Here is a 22,559-nt window from a genome sequence, read left to right as displayed (position 1 = left end):
ACCACGGTCGTAGGTCGTCCAATTCCAAGAACTCATTTCAGGACAAACGCTAAAGGAGTTGATGTCATCCCCCTTAGGCAAAGCTCAGAATCTGCAAAGTTCGAAAAAAATACCTCAGACCCAGATGGGATTTTGTTCCGACAGCATGTGTGCAACTCTCACAATGCACTGCTCGTCATTCATTGTAGTCCTTAGTAGCCGCACTAACTTCTAAATGGAATTCGTAGCGATGCCTGATGCTCCATTCCAAGCTTTGAGCATTGAAGCCTTTAAGATGACGAACAGGTCAAAAGCTGATGTTTCCAGCCTTACTGGAGGAGCTGAGTAAAGACTTGGTCTGCGATAAATATTCCTTCAACAATTTTTTTCTGGTAATGAGCGCCGTAAGTCTGCTGTAGAGAATCCGGGACAGGATTTTTTTTGAAGGCTTTAATTGCTAGTTAACTGTGACTTGAATTTCCCAGTTTGGGATAGCACCTTCTCTAAAAACTACTTCAATCAATACCAATGTCATCACCCTTTTTCAACTCCCACTCACACTCTTTCTTAATTTGCTTCTTATTCAATTTATTTGCGATCGTGTTGATCTGTTTAGGTGAAAAGTGGGTTAGCAATGTACCGATAGATTACGGATCTACTCACTACTAGTTTCATTTACAAGCTTATGGACGTAGTTATGAACGCCCGCAGTAACACTTGCCACGATTCAGGATCGTGGCTCACAACATATATGTATGTATGTACAATCTTCTCGCAGACTAGCTGTTTGCGAAGTATACCTAAGTTCTAGCGAAGATAGAGATGCGCTACCACAGCGCATAACGATCATATTGCACAGTCTGCTTGCAATGTGCTTGCTTCTCTCTATCGCTCTCCGTCGTATCATAGGATTCATTCGGTTGATCACTAGTTCTAATAAAGCACAGTTAACGTTCTAAGGCAAAGTAGCGACAAGTTGAAACTTAACGTTAGTGGGGTATACAATTTGAAAAACAAACCTAACGAAAGGGGATGGGATCGGGCCGTAGGTGCGCAAATCTAGTGTCTTTCTTCGACGAAACATCATGCCCGCACTAGCCTAGCTAAATGGGTACGATCGTTCCAAGCTGTGTCATTGTTTTGATAAATTTGACTCAGACATCACTCTTTAAGATAACGACGGCGCTTTCCTTCCGTCCCGAAAATGGGCTGACTTATAAAAGAAAGAAAATTGGTTATTCTACAATCACTTTGTTCACTGTATAATCTACAAGCAGCGTCGCAGCTACACACGGATCGCTACTTTAACTTAACATTTAAACCACCACACCATCCCTACCATCGGCATTGGGGCCACGGGTAAGACGTTGTGTGGTGTATTGGTTGCAAATAGAATTAGAAGAAATCGTGCATAAATTAACGAAGCCACTAAGCCAGCTTTTCACTAGGTCCACTCGGGTGTGTTGCATGCCGTGCGCACACCGTTTCGAAAACTTTTATTTTACGTTCCCTATCTTCTCACTCGCTCCTTGTACAACGGTTATTGTGCTTCGCATTCAAAGGTACACATCATAAATCGTATCGAAGATTTTTCGTTTTCAATTTCAACCTGCAATCCTGCCCTTCTACTATGCCATCTCCTCCCGACGGTTCAGATTTTGTTCCAAATTAAATTTACTTTGTGGACACGATCAGTCTTTTAGTTTCCGTACGTAAATATGAATATTACTAAATTACTAGTGCTGTTTTCCATCTCCGGTTATCATGCCATTTCCATGCCCGTGTCTGCATTATTCGATAAATCTCGTACATCTCGTCCGAATCTGGCCCTATTTATCACGCGCTTTCTTACAAACGTATTATCACTCTAGCCCTGTTCCTGCCCGTTGTAGCTTCCCCCAAGATAGCTGCGCCGCTCTAGTGCAAATAATCTCATGCTATTGGCCAATTTCTTTGTAGGGTAACAGGAAACAACAGCGTAAACAAAATATACATATCAAGAACATCCCTCAACGGTTTTGATTTACAAAAAAGAAAAAATGTCCTCATCCTTCCGGATGGTTGAGTCTGCAGTATTTTGAGTATTCTTCAGTAAGTGTAAAACATCAACACAAGTGTCGAATCGTTATCGAGCAGAGTCTTCGCCGTGATGAATTATGTACAGCCAAAAAAAAAAAAAACAATGTGTAGTTACAGGAATGAAGCTAATGCTGCTAAATTACAGATCATCCATTACCCAAAACCACCAACCAACAACTACGATTTCCCTACTTCGTAACGACATCGTTGGAGATCGCGCCCATCATCAGCTTGCGCAAGCGCAGCAGATTGGCGAGCAGATCTTCACCCTCGTGCCGTTCGCGTATGTAGAACAGTTTGCCACTGCTGGCGCTGCGTCCCAGCGTGCTGATCGGTGCCTTGGTACCGGCCGGATGGTTGCAGCTTTTCTTCGCGGCAAACTCGCCCGTACTGGCGCGTCGTTCGCCACCGGCCGTCGGACACTCCGACACGTCCGACCGGCCGTCCGGGTACGACAGGTTCAGGCTGATCGGCTTCATTTGCGGGTGTGCCGTGGGCACACGATTATTGGAGCAAGTGTTCAGCGAACAGTCAAACGTGCTGCTGAGGAATTGGCGGCGAATGGTGAAGTATAGAGCAAAAGAAAGGAGACAAGAAAAAGAGAAAAAACACCAAAACATAAAACCTTCTATTCGTGCATTCGTCGCTGGGCAAAATGTGCATGGAGGATGGTCGGGAAGCAGAGCAAGAGAATGGTGGTGGATGGGGAAAAAGGAGCGCGCACACACACACACACACATATTAACCCATGGGAACAAGTGATCGCCAGATTCCCAACATAAAAATTGTCAACAAAATTTGAAATGACCGTTATTCCACTTTACAAGCCACACTGCAGCCATCCAGCGGCCTTTGCATTTTGGTCCCCACAAATTTGTTAATCCACAGGACGAGCAAGTAACGCTAATGAATAGCCTCCAGGAGGGACACAGACACATTGAACTGCCACTTACTGATCTAATGCGAGTTACGAGTACGGGTTAGAGCTTTCGGTTCTTTAACCTTGGTTTCGGCTGCGGCAAACCACTTGAACGCAGACTGCACCCAGTTCCAGTAACACCGGAAGCAGCTGGAAATACGGGACAGCAAGAGGGAAGGGAGAAGGAGAGGCGGCAATAATACTTGTAATGCGCTCGAGAGTTGGTGTTTTTGGAGCGAGTGCGCACACTCAAGTGTTTGACATGATGATTCATGCTCAACGGGATCACGTGATTCTTTCTGGCTGGCTTTCTGGTTAGTAACGCGTGACAGGAATAGTTACACAAAGTGTCAGCCGCACTTGTACGGATCACTCAAATCGTTTTGAAATGGAAATTTTAACCTTAATCTTCGGTATTTGCAATATGTCGAAACACCACCAAAACACGCAACCGGAAGGAAGGAAGTAACAGACCATGCTCGCAAAAACTAACGAGATCATTCAACCCAAAACGGTACGGCGAAACGGTCGGTGAGTGCGTCGGCAGAGAGCGAGAGATTTCAATGGCAGCTTGGTGTGGGGCATTAAACGACTCGAAGGACGGTGACAACCGGTTTGCGCACTTCGCTTGGTGCCGGTGGTGTTTGCGTAGCCTCCGCGCACGGAACCATAACCTCCTGACCTAGTGATCAGGCCTTTTTTCAGCATGCTGGTTAGGTAATGGCATAACGTTAGTGTACTACACACTACCCATCGTCACCGTGTCGATCGGCGTTCAGTCAAATGATCGATGAGAGTCGTTCCCGACGGTCCAGCACTATTAACCCTTGTTCTTTAGTATCCTTGCGATAAGTGCTGCTAGTATGCTAGTGAGTCGATCCCATGTTAACACTACTGTCCTGTCCCACCTAGTTGTCTAGTAGTTGCTAGTAGTAAGTCCCCGTTCTCCCATTTCAAACTTGTGGATGTACATAACGACGGGGGGAGGTTGGGTTTTGTTTGTGGTGTGTGGTGGTTTCTGTGTTTGTTTTATGCGTTGATGGTCCCCCGGTCAAGCAGTGATAACGACGTGGAGCGGGGCGAGGAGCGGGGAAGGCGGGAAGTATCTAAATATATGTAAGCTATGGTAATGGAATTTGAATTTGAAAAATTACCTTTTTCAAAAACCGAGCAAATTCACTTTCACTTTCGATTGCGTGCGAATGTGTGCATTTGTATGTGCGTGTGCGTGTGTGTGCGCGCGCTTGCTTTAGTCAATCTCTCCTTCCGCCCGCCACCTTTCCTTTTTTTTTTTCTCTCGCACAATCGCACACACTGGTCCTGGAACGCGTGTCCAGTCAACTGTCATACAGCGCACAGCTTGCCGATGGACCGACTAAAGCGACTACTAAAGCACAAGAAGGCTTAGTAGCTGTGGTACAAGCGTTGGTACAATCACTTCACTTCGTTTCTGGTGCCGTATTGTCAGAGGGCGCTTCCTCGCCCCGCTTCAACACCTTTACCAGCCAGCTCGGCACGTTCGTTACACTAGTTTGGTTATGCTTTAATTTTGCTACAAACGTTACAATTGAAGGGGTGGTGGTAGTGGGGTGGTGTTGGTGGATGACGTATCGCTAGCTTGATCATCGGCCAATTTTCACCTCTTGCCAATCGGGTCCTAATGCTCACCTATGAAATGCTGATCTTTATCGTTTTTGGGATCGGAGAATTCCTTCCCAGGGCCAATTATTGTTTCTAAGCAGATGTCTGAGATCCCTTCCCCCACCTCGCCCCGCCTGCCTTAACCCATGCCTTCCTAGGTTACGCGAAACATGCTGCTTGCCGTTTTGGAAGAGAAGCACTTGTCAACAAACAATGCATCATGAGCTCGCCAATCAGTTCGCTAGCTACCGATCACTTCATTTTTTTTTTTGTTACGTTCTTTACGCTATCAACGGCGTTGGGAATGTTCTCTTGCAAAAGCAGCGTGACAGCAGAGCCTTCTTGTTTGTTTTGGTTTGCGTACAGTCCAGATTTAGTTCCGGTGCGTCTAGTAACTTGTTCGGCACGTTCTGATGATGGCACATGGTACTGCACATGGTTTGCGCTCGAGTGTCGTAGCCATACTTGGGTCGGAAATGATGGAGCTTTTGTGTGTGTGGCGTTGGAGCCGGTTGTTGTTTTTTGTTTTGTTTTTTTTTGGGAGTTTGGTTGGCATGTTGGCATTTACCAGTAAGGTCCCGATTGCGATTCCACGCTCATGTCGCTCCAGGTATCGAGCACCGCACCAGGATCCACGTACGGCGATGAGAAGCTGTCGCCGGTCACTGCCATCCCGTTGCGGCCGGGATTGGCGCTGTTGAAGGCACTGGCGGAAGAGGAGGACAGGAACGCGCCCGAGTTCTCTCGCGGAGCGATACGATTGGTGAGGGAGTAATTACGACCCTGGCGAAGGTGGTTGAGGATAGAAAAAAAGTACATCGATTAGTGTTGCTTCCACTTCGAGGGGAATGGCGCGAAGTTAGCCGCTTACATCATTGTTGTCCCAGTACTCGATGCCATCGCACTTGAAGGCGGCACAAAACTCAATCCGTCTGGACTTAGGAGGAAGAGTTAGCTTGAAGGAGAAGGTGTCAAATATCAGGTAAGCTGAAGCGGTCCCATTGCCGACCTGTCGAGGGGATAGAGATAGAGAGTTGACAATGAATTTCCCGGTGCCGTTCGTTGCGCCATCAAATGGATTCCAAATGGCCACTTACCACGCTGTAGGTACAGAAGGTGTCTTCGTGCGTTTTCCAACTATCACAGGACGAGCGGATGATGACCTCTTTGTGGTAGGAGAGATTTTTCACCTTCACCGTACCCACGATCAGCTGTTCCGTCTCTTTAATGATCACGTTCTCGAGCGATACGTTCCGCTCGTCCAGCTTCTGCCGGAAGCGCACATAGTCGCTGGCAGGTTGCACGAAATCGACCACCCACTGTTCCTGCGGCACTGGACTGATCATGCCCTGCGTCACGTGGGCCAAAAACTGTAAGCTCCAGATCGGTGGCATGTACGAGGGTTCGCGCATCACGCGCACCTGCGTCAGCTGTTTACCGTGATCGTCCGCAAACACGACCTTCTTCTTGCTGCGTCCTGTCGATATGGCCGACACCGTTTCGTCCTCGGTCACGGCCAACATTTTCATTGCCGCGTGTGGCGGTTCGGACTCTTCCGGTGTGGTGGCACTGTGGTCCGGTCGTATCACCAGACAGGAGCGGCGCGGTGACATTGGCAGCTTGCCACCGGCCCCGGTAGGACTTAGGCAGGGCGGTGTGAACTGTCGTTGGAACGGTGGAGGTCCTCCGTTGGTCGGTGCTTGGGACAGTTGCAGCGAAGCTGGTCGGCAGTAGTAACCACCGCCGACGCCACCACCTTCGCTACCACCACCGGAACCGGGTGACCCACCGCCCGGCTTGTAGTCCGTGGACAGTGAGTGGTTGTACACCGGGGGACTTTGTGAGACTAACATTTCGGCGAACGCTGGCATTCAGATGCAGGGAGTGACGGAGGCGGTTGTCAGAATGATCCTCCCAAAGCTCTGCAAGGATGCAAGGGAAGCAGAGAAATACGTAAATCATTCATCCGATTTAGATAGAATATTATGAGACGAGTTTTGAAAGATTGAATGCTATTTTTGGGTGCACATTACCGAGCGGAAAATCTATTTATGAACGGATCTTGGATCATAACGGATATAGGGTGGTTCCTAACGAGATAAACCACATGTCCGACGACATGACCGAGGCAGCAATCTGGATAATGGATTTTCAAGGCAATGCATGCAGCAACTGTACTGACTCTGCGACTGTTTGAAACCACTAAAAACTCATTAGTCTGACATGTTCTACCATCTTGTTGCATAGATTCGAATAAAAACAATAATATTTTTAACTGAATAAAAGGAAACAATGTGGAATGGTTGGTGGAAAATCTATTTTTAAGAGCATCCCACCCCGTTGTGCATACGTTGAATTGGTGCAGTGGCAGTAAACGACTCTACAAGATCTAACCGCACCGCCATTCTCAGACACCGATGGAGGACCAATAAAAAAGTAGGGCACGGTCACACACAAATGTGGAAGTGCTGTTGGGAATATCTTGATGATACGCACACCTCTCAGTCAACGGCGAGAGAGTGATCAAGTTTTGAACCAAGGTTGTAAATAATGTACACTGCAAGGTAAACATAGGGGGACAGGTTCGGACATTTAAAGGAAAGTTTATGCGAGGAAAACTGCCTTACAGGAGAAGTGCAACCGATCAAGATCAAAACCGGGATCCGAACCCACGACCGTCTTGCTTAATGAAGTTCCGATCATCACGGCCTGCCATCGGGCGGATCTCAATATGCATCGTTAGTAGCCGTTAATTTTCGAACCAAAACAAACAGATTGGTTCCGAAGGAATTAAATTTATTAAAACTCGGCAGAGAGTGGTGCGATTCGTTTGGTAGCTTGATTGTTGTTTTCGCCCGACATGGCGTCTTTTTGCCTGTTTGTCGCGATTTATCTGACACTGGGAGGAAAATCATTCCGCCCCGGTAACATTTTAATTGCCCCGCTCCGGAAGTGCATCTCCCCGGGGGCCAATGTTTCAATGAAGTCGCACAATTGTTGCAGGACAGAGTCTCGCTCTGATGATGATTCCATTCTGGTGATTTATTTGTTTACTCGTAGCTCGTAGCTGCTGATCTACGCACGTCATCAGGGTTCGGGTGTCTTTTGCTTACCGCCCTCGGAAGTCCGCTTTGCCGCGGAAAATCGGCTTACGCGTGTCCCATTCAATGACCCGCAGTCAAAGTCGCGAAAACAAATCTTTGCACACAGTGATATAGATCTGATAGATGTAATGGTTAGATGGAAGTGAGTATATTTAGAACTCGTACGCATCCCCAAAATAATAATCGCACGCTCAGCTGAGACTGAGACTGTGGCCTGTTTTTTTATGGGCTCCACGTGTGTGCCATTTCATTAATAAGATCGGACATCGAGACACGAACCGAACGGGCAAGATATGACAATCTTAGACATGTTAATTACTGTTAATCAGTGACATAGAGTTGATTCTGTTTGGCAGATAGTGTTGTTTCAGGAATCGATGGAGAGGATGGAATTTTCCACCGTTGTGCTTTGCACGCTGTTTGCTGGCGCCAGCATCCTAGCGTACGTCCAGTCGGTACCCACCAACATGATGGAGCGTAGAGGGCGTGGGATTATTGGTTTAGTCTCACGATCCTTGTGCGCTTACCGCAGCAATAATAACTCGTAAACTTGGCTTGTGATGATACGCTGTCGATCGGTGTTGATTAGCTGCGCGCACCCAAGCGCTCAACCATCGTCGATCACAAATCCGGCCCGTTGATAAGAATATCCCACCGTGTGTGCAAGGATTGAGCCATAAATAGGTTTCCCTTCGTTCGCCGTACGCTCGCGTCTGGCGCGATAGTGATCACGAGGATCGCCAGTGGATCGGTGGCAGTGTGGAGGCGATTGGTAGTTCTGAGATGCAGTTTTTCTGGTGCGCCTTTCGTCCACAGCCGCCTGGCACAAGGTTATCAATGGACGCCACATGGCATGGACGGGAATTGACATGTGAATCAAATACATCCACACGTGACAGAGACATGGAGCAGAGATCCCTGACACGCTGTTTCAGCTTTGAATACCAGTGTGCTCTCGCGTGTTTGTGTCTAGCATTCGGGGTTTTTCTTTTCGCCAGGCCTTGACGCTTTTCCCTTTCCACACTGGAATGCATCTAAACGATTGCGGCGACCGTGCGTAAGGTGACACCGGTGTGCTAGGTTTCCGTTTCGCGCTACACAATAAAAGCTGTCACCGGAGACGTTAACGCCGTGTTCCTCGATGCAACAGTGTGACAAGCTACTGTCGTAAGAAAGTACCGTACGACAAGCATTCCGTGCCCCCGAGTTCCGCCGGGGCCGTAAAGGAAGGAAGCGCAAGGTGCATACGCATGCATGACAGCAATTTATTTCAATTTTGTCGTTTTTAGGACACCGGCCTCGGCAAACTAAACCGTTGGAGATGCATCGCCCGCAGGGAGGAGAAGGATACGGGCGGCGTCTTCAGTAGGTTATGCCCCTTGGCATGGACACCACTCCAATTGATGGCGATTGAAATAATGGTCATCAGTGTCCACCAATGCAGCGCGCAATAGTGAATGTCGCTAAAACGAGTCTTCATGTCTTCATGTCTGGTGTTTGTTGGTGTTTGTCGCACCTTTCGCCTTTGTCAACCTTTGTTTGACATTTGCGTGGCAACGATCGTCCGATCAAGTATCCATCAACGGATTTAAGTTTTAAGAGGTTAGCGTACCCCTGCAGAGGGGCACGCTGGAACGATCCACCGAGCTTATCGTATTACGACAATCGCAATGTTGCTTCTTTGTCGGACAGATTGTTCCAGCGAGCGAAATGGTTAATCGTGCTTTAAAGCCCTCTGTTGGATGACAGAACTTAAGCTGCTGCTAGTGCACTGGATGCACTGGTGCAGCGTCGTAAGCCCACTGCACACAGGGAAAGGAGGTTATCGGCTTGATAGGTGTTTGCTTTTATCGCCGTACGCTTAACAGCGAAAGGTAAACAAGGGAATCGTGCTGTTGTTACTTCAAGCCACCGCCAACACCCTGGCCGGCTGGCCCCAGGGTCTGATCAGAAAGCACTGCGCCCCATTGTTTACACTTTCTCCTATCGCACCGAATGGTACGGTTTTGACAGCGCAACTGTCATTGCGAAGGATCTAGTGTGGAGTTTTCGCAAACCGGAGAAGGGGGCCTGAATCATCCGACCGTTCGTCGTCCGAGCTGTGATTAATGTGTCCCTTCTGGCTCCGACTGTCAAGCCCTCGGAACGGTGGGCAAATTCGTTATCAAAAGCTCGCTCGCTCCACCCGCCCCCCGCCCTGTGCTTATTATTTCCATCCAGATCTTTGCCGAGCGAAGCCATAAAGGTCGCGACCTGCAGAGTAGCGTCTTATCAACCACTGTTCGCCTGATTCGCCACGCGTTCCCAATCGAACGAGGTGCGAGGTGAAGCATCCTGTATGTAGCAATTAAAGGTTCGCGGGTTTTGTTTCTTTTCGCAAGCCGTCACCACCATACATCCGAGATATCCTGCCATTCGTTACTGGCGTATTATAAACGGCCACCACGCTGACGTCAATCCGGGCGGATTATTGAGGCAATTTTATTTGGATAAGAAAAACCCATTTGCCTTCGGGGTTTCGGCGTTGCAACGGAACCGATTATTTATACAAACGCTTTGGCCAAAACCGGCACCGTCAGGTTTCGCATGACGTGCGATAAATTATGAGCAAATGGTGCATCGGAACGAATGATACGGCAAGCTCATCCTCTACGAGCGATTTGTTCTACCCGGGACACCGATCCGTCGATGTCGATCAAAATTGCGCAACGAACTTACTTAATGCTCCGTCCTGTATCGTATTACTCGTTCGGCCAAGCTATCGGTGCCAGTGACAACGTAATATTCCCCATGTAACGCTGAGGTCTCGGTCCCGGTGGACAACTATCTGGAAAAAGTCACCTGTGCACTGTTCCACCTCGATGCACCAGCCGATCAGACCTTAGACCAGATCAGGAGGCAAATGACCTGCGCGCCACTGTCAGCCGGTGCAGAGGGTGTTGTTTACTGTGCTGACCACCGAAAGGACGGACAAGGAGACATCTCGCTGCAGAAGTGGCGATCATCAAGATCGACTACCACCATCACCGACGTAGTAATACGGTGGGAAAGGGAAGCGTGTCAATAGTTTACACCGTATCACGCGGCTTTCACATGGGCAACAACTGGGACAACAACTGGTGGTGCGTTCGGTTGGCCACGGTTAATCGTTTCGCTAAAAATATAATCGTTGTAAAACACTTTCTGCAGACTTTGAGCCTGGGTTGACTTTGCGATGGTACGTGTGCTGTGATCGCTGTGATAGAGCAAACCAATTTTACGATGGCGTCTAGTCTGTGGCTATCGAGACTAGGGCGTTCGTTCCGCATGAAAGCCCACCTTGTAATCAATAGCATAGTGTCCGCTTCCTTACCTCCAAATTTCCTTTTTGAACTTGTGACGAACTTGCCTCTTGCCCAACATTCGCATCCACCACCATCAGAGCTCTATCTGCCTTATCTTAATTAGTTTGTTTGGTCGGCTTACTTCTCCTTTTTGGGATAATTTGGCACGCGTCCCACCGATGACCCCGTCCTTACCGTCGCGCTTCCGTGCGAATCTTTCGGTGCCGTAGCACACGTTGATTGAGCTATTTTTATGGGTCGTTAGGTAGTGAGAAACATGATCGCCCTTGTTTTACCGCAACAGCCGAGGTGAGCGTGTGGGGTGCATCGAAAGGAGCGATCGAATCGACACGATGAATCGAGATAGGGATGGGCCACTCATGTCATAATAACAGGAGAGTGCAAAGAAATGGCGCCGTGCAGCACTTCTGGTTGAGGCTGGCGCTACTTTGTTGTAATTTGCCTCACGTTCCTTGGATGCTTTGCACAGCCGGGATGATAAGGAGGCGGCATCCACGGTGGTGAAGGGAGGAGCGTCCAACATTTTGCTGTGAATGAAGTTCGCATTACCCAACTAGAAGATGCTTTTGGGATGGTATGGCCACCGGTGACAGCTGTTTTCAATTTACACATTCTTACGGACACATTACACCTTGACCCACATTACATCCCGGAATGGTCTGAAGAAGCGATTCCAATGCAATCAGTTCGGTAAACAGCTGATACGGTACAGCGCCCCGTTGCTTATCACGGCCCCGTTCCTGCTGACGTTGGAGCTTATCTTTCGATCCGAACACATCCGAAGTTGGTGCTCCGTTCCCCGGGGACTTCCTGGATCTCGGACACTTCTTTACCCGAAAGATAGGTCTACGACCTGCACCCTAAGGTCTTGATCTCTGTACTAGACGCAATACTTCGCATTTCATTCCGGCTCGATCTTCCCGGAGAGAACCGAAGCTTCTGCCCCTCCCGCAGGAGGTGAAGTTTAATCACAAAACTAACCTTCGAACCAGTCGAGGTCTGGCCGAAAGTGTGTCAAAAGTTCCGGTTCACTAAGGCACCGGCACCGGGGGAGGGGGGCACAAAAAACGTGACGTCAAGTGTCGAGGGCAGTATGGGCAAGTACGTAGGATGAGTCGAGAACCTGTCAGCCATTCAGTAGTAGATCAGTCATCAGTCCCGGGATCTTCTGCTGCAGCATCTTGCGCCGATTCCCTATCCCAATCAATCAGCAGCAGAAGCAGAGGTTTCAACGATAGCTAGGGCCCAATGCCTAGCTCGCCACGATGCTTACTTATCTCGAGCCGGTGCACTTCCTAACTGTAGTGCAGCAAGCAGTACTGCGCAGTCTTCAGGCTGCCGGTTCGGGCGATGACTGCGGCGGCAACGGGTGGTAATTATAGATTACGAAGTAGAATTTCTTTTTTTAAACTCGTCGCCACTAATCCTGCTCGATCGCTCGACTTAGTGGCTTGGGTGGCTCGTCGACCACGCTTCCACACACGTGCTCTCTGATAGCCTCGGCGATTCCATCGTAGCAGGCCGATGATCACGCGCACGCCGCATGGTCCTTGCTGCCACGACGGCGAGCGACAGAGCGACCGTGTGAATAGCGACCCTAAAGGGAGGAAGAAGCATCATCCGTTCCGAGCATCCCTCGGCACGCAGGTAAGCCCGCAAAAGCATGAAACATGGGCCCATATCGGAGGGCACTCATTGGCATCCCGCTTTACGACAGCATCAAATTCCACCCTTTCCATGATGCTTTCGACGGCCTGCCGATCGGCTGTATGGAATTGGGCAATCTATTTCTCTGATTTCTATTCCTCCCAGGCACCGGGGCCAGACCTGGCGGGAAACCTGTTTCCTTCTCGCTCCCGTACGAGGGTACGCGACAGATACCGTGCCCACGCAATAGCTGCATGCCAGACGGAAAGCTGCAGATACCGGGTGACACTGCGTTCGCAGGACGGAAACGTAGGATGCGAAGGAGAGAAAAAAAAAATACCCCTAGGGACCTCCACGAATTGTAGCCTCCGATGATAGATTGCCCAACACGCAGCAAACATGGCACATGCTGATCAACTGGAGTGACTACATTTCTAGCCATTGCCAGCCTGTTCCTAGCCAGCCTTTGCGTAGCTGTTGTTCGATCTTGTTCGTGAGTTAATTCCTCAACCCTTAGGCAGGGTTTGCGGAAAAAATGCACCCGAAAGAGGAAAATATTTAATCTACATGCATAAATCTGAACCCCCGTGAAACGTAATGTGAAACGGTTCTGGTTGAACGATCTCCTACTTGAAAACATTATTGATTTAAGCGCAGTTTACACGGCCTGCAATCGAACCGCCAACGAAACGACATTGCTTCGGGGACTGCCGCGCCGCCCAACCGAGTCGAGTCTGATCGAGGGAATTCGGTTTCGTTTTTTCTTATTTCTTTTTGATATATTTACATTTTCTTAAAAATAGCACAACCAAAGCGTCGGAATGTTTCGAGTGGGTGTGTGCAGAAATGGAACGTGGGATTGACTTATATATATATATACGTACGCGGGCATGGTCCCGCGTGGAAGGTGATGGGCGACGCGAAACGATCCTTTGGCAAGTCGACGGGGAGGAGATCCAACGCAAAAGGGATTTGCGCTCCATCCGTTTGGGTATAAATTTCTGTATTTGTACATGATCGGATTGGGTTTGCTAGCTCTTGCGCTGAATTTTCATACTCAAAACGGACCGCCGAACTCACCCACTGCCAGCATGACTGTATAGGGAGACGGAACTGTACATGGCACCGAGCAACGTAACCTCCAGCAGCGTGAACCAAACGAGCGTGAAAGTTAATTGCTTTCTTTGAAGTTTCTTCATCAATATGCTAATAGCAGCATCGTCTGAGCAGAGCGCTGAAAACTCGGCGACATATCGGTGTTACTTTCTTCACCTGGGTTGCGGTCCGTAAATCACTGGTACCGGTCGTCGAAGTTGCAGCTCCACGTGAAGACATTTTATTACTTAACTCGAGTGCCGTGGCGTTCAGGGTGCGCATTCCACTTCCTACGCATTTCCCACCGGCTAGACAAGCGCCTAGATTAATGACTATCTCCGCTCCGTACCGTGCTCAGCAAGATATGCAGCGAGGATACGGTGCTTGAGGAAGTTCTGGTTTTTATTGCAATCAATGGTTCAAGAGTCTTGAATGCTCTTGATTAGTAAGGTTGGTTATCCCTTTCCTCGGAAGCGCATTCAATCGTTTCGTCGATCGAAATCAACCGATCGCACGGTAAACTATTCACCGATCTTCCCGTTTTACTGTGTGCAGCCACGAGGCGACATAATTGACACACGAGCGAATCTGTTTTCGTTTCGGCGCCAGCTCCGTTTATGTAATTCGGACAGTTTTCGTTGCCAAAAGTGTGGGGTCCCGCGCACGGCACGGTGACTTCTCCCCGGTTTGCCTCCCCCTTGAAGATCGTGTAATTGAGATCTCCTGCCGATTTGACCAGTGTCGAACCGAACGACCCTCTTCCAAAGTGGTGGACCCAGCCTAATTGGTGGAACGTCTATGCCGCACTGGTGCGAACAACAATCGATGGAAATTATGATCCCGGGGTCCGGGTTTTTGGCTGTTGTCGTACGGCGCTGTGTTGCCTCGTTGTTGGTGCATGCGGTGATCACGTGAACTGCGTTGCCCCGGGTCGGTCGTTGGCTGGTCGAGTGGCGGGACTTGAAAATGAGGCAGACCCTCGATTTCGTTATCGCCTCGCTGGGATCAAGCCTGGAACGAGTTTTTCGAAGGAATTGAGGAACGACAATGTGTGACCGGCATTTAATTTCCAGCTTTTAACAGCCATATGCGTGCGTGTACCGCGACTGCTATCGATGCTTAATGAGAGAAAGCTTCGGCCGGTGCATTCTTAGCCTTTTGTGAGGGAGCCTTTAAATTCAATATTTATATGAATCTGTTTTGGTTTTATATGAATCTGGTTTTGAAACGCGGGGGGGACCTCTTACTTATGGTAGCACACAGTCCGCGGGGAATCAATTAATGATTTGGCATTGACGGTGATTTAGCCCCGCATGCACTCGAGCGCATCGTGCTCGCACTGCACGGCAAAATATGGCATCCTGGAGACCTGTGCCCCGGTTTCAATCCATTCATGTGCCATCAACACATGTGGTTGGGGTGGTGCGGTGATCAGCAATGCCCGCAATCGACAGTGTCACCGGTGTGACCATCGAGCCAGAGGTCATCGGGAATTGGCTGATAAGTGGCTGTGGGCGCCGGTTGGGGATGTCCTGCAGAAAAGCATTACTGGAGGTTGTTGAAAAGGAGTAAATGTAAACTACCGGCAGCACAACAATAAACAATTCGCTGGTTTTGCCCGGTGGGGCATGAAGGGGCCTGCCTTCGAATGTAGGAACTGAGCAAGTCTTTCAAGGGGTTTCGTGCATCGAAATGGTGTACTTGGCGTTGGTTTTGTCACACATTGCTATGCACGGTGAAGTACACAGTGTTCGTCTAGAATGAATGGCGATCACTTCCATTGCGTAACAGCTCAAGAGCGTACTTGAACTTCTACGCGACGAAAGATGATCCTTGAGATGACAGAAAAACGCGGTAGTGTATATAAGAGGTCGTCCTTGAGACGGAGATCTTGCCCTGAAACTTGCTGTCCCTTTTTTCTTCTACAAAACAATGTTCGGTTGTCCGTAGTTTCAAATTCAGTACGGATTACCGAAGGAATGAGAGAACATTGGGCGGACACACAGAACCCGATTCTCGTCTAGCATTAGCTGATAAACTGCCGATGAAGTGTCGGCGTGCTGCTTGCGTGTAGCATAGATCCTGACTTCTTCGACCACGATCACGATCGCGTGCTAGTCGCGTGACGAGGAAGCGATTCTGCGCACACGCAGTTCTCGCGCATTCTAGCGCGCATCGTGAGAAGGTGTGAGACAACCGCCATGGAGCTGGTTGGGTTGGTGCGTTTTAGCGAGCACCCGCGTCTATGAATTATTTATAAACTGACACATCAGTCCTTGGGCCACCGAACTTGCCAAAACGGAACAGCTGAGCGAGTAGCGGACGTGTTTCGGGCAGCAGTTGTGCCATTTCTTCTGTCATAAGGCTGACGGTCAGAGAGGCACCGTTTGCGAACGTTTGTATCGATCAATTTCAAGTTCAGCGTTCAATGTCACTAAGCCGGGGTAATGCTTGTGTGATGGTGTGTGTGTCGATAAAAAAACGAATGGTGGCTTAGTAACTGTTGACAGGGTGGAGATGCGGTTGTGACCCAGTGGAATTGCCACACCAAATTAGACGTTAATCGTTTGGCGTTCCCTCTATCGAGCAAAGATAGGACCCGCGCGACCTGACAACCGATATTTACGTTACCTAGATTTTTTTTTCCACCACACCGCGACCATCGGTCGGTGACCGGCTGGGTAGGAAGAAACAACAACATCCAGCTCGAGCTCGATTAGATAAGACCCATGAGGCGGTTGTGGCGTGTACCGGGCGAAAACAAAATTGTAGCTTGTAGCGAAAAAATTCGTTAGCAAAATTTTTCCTTTTCTCCCAACCAACTGCTCTCCCCCTCGAACCGTGATACAGGCAATCGAAAGTGATAAGGTGCAGGTTCTCGCCGGGTTGGGTTTATTTGGGCAATCGAGGAGTTGGCTTGTAGTAAAAGCGAACATGTTTCGCGGTTGCCAGTCGCGAGAAGATGCTAACATCTAATCAGAGTTACTACAATTTCCCTGTTTCCAAAAATACGCCTGTCCACGATCATTGTGATGATGATCGCCTCTCCTCCACGAAGTGTTGCTGTGGTTGAATCACTCGCCCGCTGAATGATACGCGAGTGCCCGCGCTACACCGTTGTTTGGCGTGGTGACCTTTTCTCTGCCGCCACTGTTTACTGTTTGTTAATCTTGCACGACGGTGATGTATTGGAGGGTGTGTGTGTGTGTGTCCATTTGATATGTTTTGCTTTCATTTCCACACTGCTCCGTTTGATAAGTTTTCGCTGGCGTCGTTTTGGGGGCCGCGATTGGACGGGAGGCCCAGTGCGTGCTCTGAAGCGTGAGCCGGCCCTTGACTGTAATCGGCCGAGCAAGCAGAATATTGGTCACCTTCCCCAGATGACCTTTAGCTGCGAGAGGGGATGGGCTTGGGTTGGTTGGATCGGATCAGGGTTTTCTCGCACCTTGTCTTCTTCGGCACGCTGTCAGGTTCGGCAATTAGAATTAACGACTTCATGATGAGGTTTTTTATTGATTGTTTACTACTCCGCCGTGGGCATCCTCGGGGGTGATCCTCGGCGGTCCGACCACCGAAAGGGAAAAGCAGGCGACGACCGATGGGAATGTACCATCGCAAATGTTTGCAATTGATAGGAAGGGGGCGTTTACAGCGGATTTGTTTTTTTTTTAAACGTGGGGATTTTTACAATTTCTGCCTACGTGCCAAGAGATGCTGCTCTGCAGTGGGAATCGAATTTAATTATTCGATCGTGGATATATCATGCCCAAAGATCAAGAGCCACGCGTTGTCTTCGGTGACAAATGCACCTCAAAGCCCGTGTCTATTTTATCGCCGTTCATCTATCTTGTCCAGTTTTCTTGCTTGCAGCACTTTGACAGCTAGTTTACTGTTAACCTTGGAAGGAAGTGGCAAGATTGTAGTGCCGGAGATTGGGGCACTTCCCACTATTCCGACCGATCAGATCGAAGATCGTTTTCTAGGCGGAACCACACACCATATGCATGGACACACGATGCGCTCAATAAATATGCGCTGTGCGGGGCAACCATCCCGTAGGGTCTTAGCGGCGCAACATTGTAGCAATTTGCCGTGTATGTGAGTGTGCGTCTTCTCTTTCTTATCCATTTTCCATTTACACGTACCGACCAAACCTGCGAGCATAATCCATAATTCAATGTCCAGGAGGCGGAACGAACAGTGTGGTTGGAGAATGGTCGATATATTCCAGCGCGAAGGTGTCCCGATGATGGTGGCAAATAATCATCGGGCTCCAGCGATTGCGTTAACTTGTCCTTTAATGTTCCGCCAGTGCGGCGAACGCTCTGGAGTCTTTGCTCGCGCGTAGGTGGTGAAAGCATAAATTGTCCCACATGGCAGAAGGGCACCGGAGTCGTTGACTGCGAGCCGGCAAGCCAATTGAAAGGGACGAATTGGATTAGTGAAGGAGCGAGCGGCACGTCTGGCTTCTTCGGGTATGCATTTACACCTAGACTGTGTGCTGGGAAAAGTGGACAACTTAACGAGGCCACGATGGTTGAGGTTGAGGTGTATGTAGACAAATCAAGGCCTGCTGTGTATGTGGGTAGTAGGAAATTAAGGTTTCCCATGTATTCTACGCGCCGGTTTTCGCACAGTAAAACGTTATCAAGACTCGCGTTATATTGAACACGCTAAACACTACTTACCGATTTAAGGTTAACTGATGAATGCAGACAATTTGCCCGTTCGGATGTTCACCACCGGGCGTTCGATGGCTTGGGTATTCTTCAATTACCACCCTTTTTTCTGTCAATCTCGACGGAAATCTCGTACTTCGATACGACAATTGTGCACACCAGAAATCGTTCGAGTATCACCAAACGAACGGCACAAGTAATCACACCACCGCCGTTCGGCAACTTTCCCGCAACTATGTACACTGTCGCGCACTCCCGGCTCACCGTTGCAGCGTCTTGCTCCGTGCAAGGAACGCGACTTTTCGGAACGACAAACGCATCGAAACGCGCACGCGAAGGACAGGAACGAAGCGTGGGACGCACCTGTTTTACACGACGACACGGGCACTGTTGCCGAGTGAGAGATAGGAAAGCACTGGGGGCTATTTTTAGCCAAAGTTCACCGTGGTCAGTCCGTCCGCGCTGTGTCGGGGGTGATAGCAATTCGGGAAGCCACGTCACAGCCACGCACCACAGACACTGTACACGCAGAGGGCGCGACGAACTTAGAAAAGGATCCGCGGAAGTACAGTTCCAACGAGACGCTTTCCTTTGTGCTGGGTCCCGGAACCCTTCACACACTTCACTCACTCACAACACTCTTCTTGCACAAATCGTTCTCACACTTTGTTGGGCATTCGCCTACAGTCAGCTGATGATGTTTCGAGCCAGCCAACATCAACGCATCAAACGATCAAAGGATCACACTGCAGGGAAATAAACCCAAAACGGAAGGGACACAGGAACCGAGCGGTTCTCAACGGGGACGAGCACTTCTAGCACATGTTTTCACCATCATCCCTCTCGCAGGATACGAGGATCGTGGTTGATCCTTCCGCTACTCGCACTGCAACAAACAAACACTAGGCGAATTATGCTCCGTTCGTAGCCTTCTTGTGCCTAAAGCCTAGGTTCGATTCACGCGACGCCCTCCTCCAGACGACCAGATGCAGCGAGTTGCGGCACACTGTTGCTCATGGTGTTTCCTGGTGTAGTTTAATGGTCAGCACGGTGGATGCTGTCTGTCGTCGAGTGATGGTGCCGGATGATGGTGGAAAGCGCTACGTCCATTTGCTTCGACCGTTTATCGAAGACTCATGCAGCTGGGCGCCGAGCGGAGGAATTAAATGGTACGATGCTCTAGCTTCCATTCATGCCCGGCGCACTGCACTCGATCAAGCGTACACTGTGAGCGGGAGAGTTACGAGAGTCGGCTCACTCTCTCGGTTAGGCCGTGCTCTTGTAGCTGTCGCAGGCAGCAAACGCCTTCGGACCTTATGTTCGACGGATGCGCTATCGCAGTTTTGAAGGGAAATGTCAACGGTTTTTTTTTACAAGAGCGTAGGGATCTTTAAAGTGTTTCCTATGAGCTCTCGACACTCTAGGTATTCTTGTATGGATTTACTAGAATGTGATTGGAATAATTAGTTCTTAGGCAGGCCACAAAATGCTGCTTGTTTAAGCTTCAATATGATAACAATTTTATATTTTTTTCAATACTTTCAAAAGTTTAGCTCAAGTTTTTGTAATAGTTCGTTATTATGGAACATTCATTTTGTCTATTGGCATTTGTTTTTGTCGCACACGACAGTTGCTTGAATGAGGCAATCGTTTACCGTACCCTTAATAGTTCGCTCATGCTCTTGCGCACTCTCTGAAATCTTGTACCGAAAGATCCGTTTGTGTGTGTACACATCATACAAAGTATGTCGGATATAATATGATCATCTACGCCTCTGTCAGATAAAGGGACAACAAGCTTGGTGTTCGTATATCCGTAGGCTAGTTTAAGCTTATACCGTGGAGCATGAGGATCTACAGATATCGTTCACCGGCATACCAGGCTCGTGGCGTGAAAGTTCAACCTTGCAAGCAAAAAAAGGGGGTTAACCAAATAAAATATGAAAAAACAGAGAGAGAGAGAGAGAGAGAGAGAGAGAGAGAGAGAGAGAGGGAGCGAGCGCGAAAGTCAAGCTGTAACGCTTATCAGGAATCTCGCAGCAGGCGTCTTATCAGCCCTTTCGCCGGGCGACACTATGGTTGGGCCCTTTTCTTGCCACCCGAGCGTAGGCTGATCTTGTGAAAATAGCATTGGCCATTATCGGTAGACGGAGGCCTTATTATGGCGCGAGTGCACTCGCCAACGCTCATTATCGCGGCCCTTTGCGCCACCGCAAACCATGGCCATTTACACGGGGGTACTCCTGATGTAAGCGCATCAGGTCACATCGTGACATGGTGTCAGTTGTTTCTTTCTGCACCCTGCGAAAATGAAGGATGTCAGACACGCGCCGATCCCTTTTAAACACAGGTGGGCGTAAAACTGATCGGTTCTTGGGTGTATCCTTTAAATAGAGAACCCAAAACAAACGTGCAAGGTTATCGCGGTGGTAAGGTACGACACAAATTAGCGATTTACCTGTGCTGTCGAAACTCTATTTTAAAGCTAGCGAGCGAAATTCTTCCATCGTGTTTTCGGCGAATGATCGTTCGATTTCGTGCCGTTCTTAATTTAACGGTGAGGGGTGTGTTCCGGCTTCAAATATAGATGAACGCACGTGCCCCTTCAGGACACACGACACGGTGCAGGTTTGTTTGTTTCAACCGTCATCTGCGAATTGTTCGATGCATTCCGTTGCACGTCCTAATTACGTCACGGTGTATGTGGTTGGTGTGCTTTTTTGTGGTCCGCTGCTTCAATAGTTCCTCATAATTTTATAGCTTCTCACACATGTGTCGCACTCGCTGTTTACAGATGACAGTGTGTTAGGTCGCATGTGATAGTGGTGAAATCCTTTGCCTATTGATAACACATCGAAAAGAAGTAACGAAACCACACATGGCATTACACGTTCCAACGTGCCCCGGCTCTCGGTGCGTGTGTGGATGCTAAAACAAAATGGTTCGTGCGTGTATTCGCACGTTTTTACTGCGGATGACCTCAAGGGATCATCGGCTGCGACAATCACCATGACGACTGTTTGCAGGTATAGGCGACGAAACGTTCGCCGGCTATACGGGAAGGATGTGTAGGTTTTGTTTCGATCGATCGTTCGGACAAGGACCATTAGGTGTGTTTGTTGCAACCCGTCCCTCCATACCACTAACCATTATCACAGTTTACGATTCAGCGATTCAGCTGCCCGGTGAGAATTACATTCGCACATAGAAAAAAAAAAAACACTTTAAAAACGAATACACCAGTTGCACAAATTGTATAAAACGGGGGGGGAAGAAAAAACACTAAAATCGCTCAGCGGAATTGAAAATGTAGCCCAAAGTGATCGTGCATCGGCAAGAGCCGAACACTGCGGGACGCTTTCTTTTCACTGACTGACACAGTGGACGGATCGGATGTCATTTTCTCGGGGGGGTATTGGTCTGTACGCATTTTTAGGCTATTCTTTGAAGATGTTAACCTATTGGGTGATCCGAAAAGTATCCTGGTATTTTATGGAAATTTTTACAGAAATATTGCAATTTATATTTTACGATGGAATTTAAAATATCAGAATATCAGAAGTTTCCAAACCTAATCCGGATAGTACATCATCTTGATGGGTTTGTTCCAGAGCAGTAGAGGTTTGAATTTTCACCTTGCGCAATTTTCTGAACCTCATAATAAACGATACCCTGCCAGTCCTACCATTTTTGCGATGGTCTGGGAGGATTCTTTGCTCTTCAATTCGAGGGATGTCTCGAGCCATTCCCCTGTTAAACCAGAGATCTTTTAGAAAATGGAAGCGACATGCACACATACTCTCAGAAATACCTAATACCATTAAAACCCTGATTTGCGTAACGACAGATAGCTGACGTATAGTAAGGATGACAGGATGTGTGGCCGAAGACTTTTAGGCACAAATTAGGCACGATGTCTTTCATTGTACTCTATCGAACACCTACAATTACCAATAGCCTGACGTCACTGGGCCATTATCATTAATTATGAGTTTAGTCATCGTTTACAATAGTTACATGAAGTTGAGGAAGATCTATTTCCCATGGATCGAGAGCTCAACATGCGTCTGTG

The 22,559-nt window shown here is 48.7% G+C and overlaps 1 protein-coding gene across 5 annotated transcripts; it reads right to left on the bottom strand.

Annotated features, from left to right (window-relative positions):
• Positions 1-550: 550 nt before the first annotated feature.
• LOC118505651 (protein phosphatase 1 regulatory subunit 3B) lies at positions 551-21,875 on the bottom strand. Of its 5 annotated transcripts, none has more exons than XM_036041733.1 (6): positions 21,635-21,875; positions 18,497-19,373; positions 5,716-6,540; positions 5,490-5,627; positions 5,187-5,401; positions 551-2,601 (listed from the first exon to the last, which is right to left on the bottom strand). In XM_036041733.1, exons 3-6 carry the CDS (start codon positions 6,487-6,489, stop codon positions 2,247-2,249), a joined length of 1,482 nt encoding a protein of 493 aa, XP_035897626.1. In that variant the 5' UTR covers positions 6,490-6,540; positions 18,497-19,373; positions 21,635-21,875; the 3' UTR covers positions 551-2,246. The 5 variants fall into 5 exon arrangements, with proteins under 5 accessions (XP_035897626.1, XP_035897630.1, XP_035897628.1 ...); XM_036041737.1 differs by having other exon boundaries at positions 551-2,598; XM_036041735.1 differs by lacking the exon at positions 18,497-19,373.
• Positions 21,876-22,559: the final 684 nt, after the last annotated feature.

This window comes from Anopheles stephensi, chromosome 2, assembly GCF_013141755.1.
Source record: "Anopheles stephensi strain Indian chromosome 2, UCI_ANSTEP_V1.0, whole genome shotgun sequence".
Lineage (NCBI taxonomy): Eukaryota > Metazoa > Arthropoda > Insecta > Diptera > Culicidae > Anopheles > Anopheles stephensi.
The sequence above is the reverse complement of the archived record's forward strand: the minus strand, read 5'-3'. Positions and strand labels throughout refer to the sequence as shown.

Coding starts and splice junctions, on each gene's coding strand:
- LOC118505651 (XM_036041733.1), bottom strand. CDS start 6,489: ATGCCAGCGTTCGCCGAAATGTTAGTCTCACAAAGTCCCCCGGTGTAC. Junction 5,628..5,715: donor CCTTCTGTACCTACAGCGTG/GTAAGTGGCCAT, acceptor TCCCCTCGACAG/GTCGGCAATGGGACCGCTTC. Junction 2,602..5,186: donor TCGCAATCGGGACCTTACTG/GTAAATGCCAAC, acceptor CCAATTCCTCAG/CAGCACGTTTGACTGTTCGC.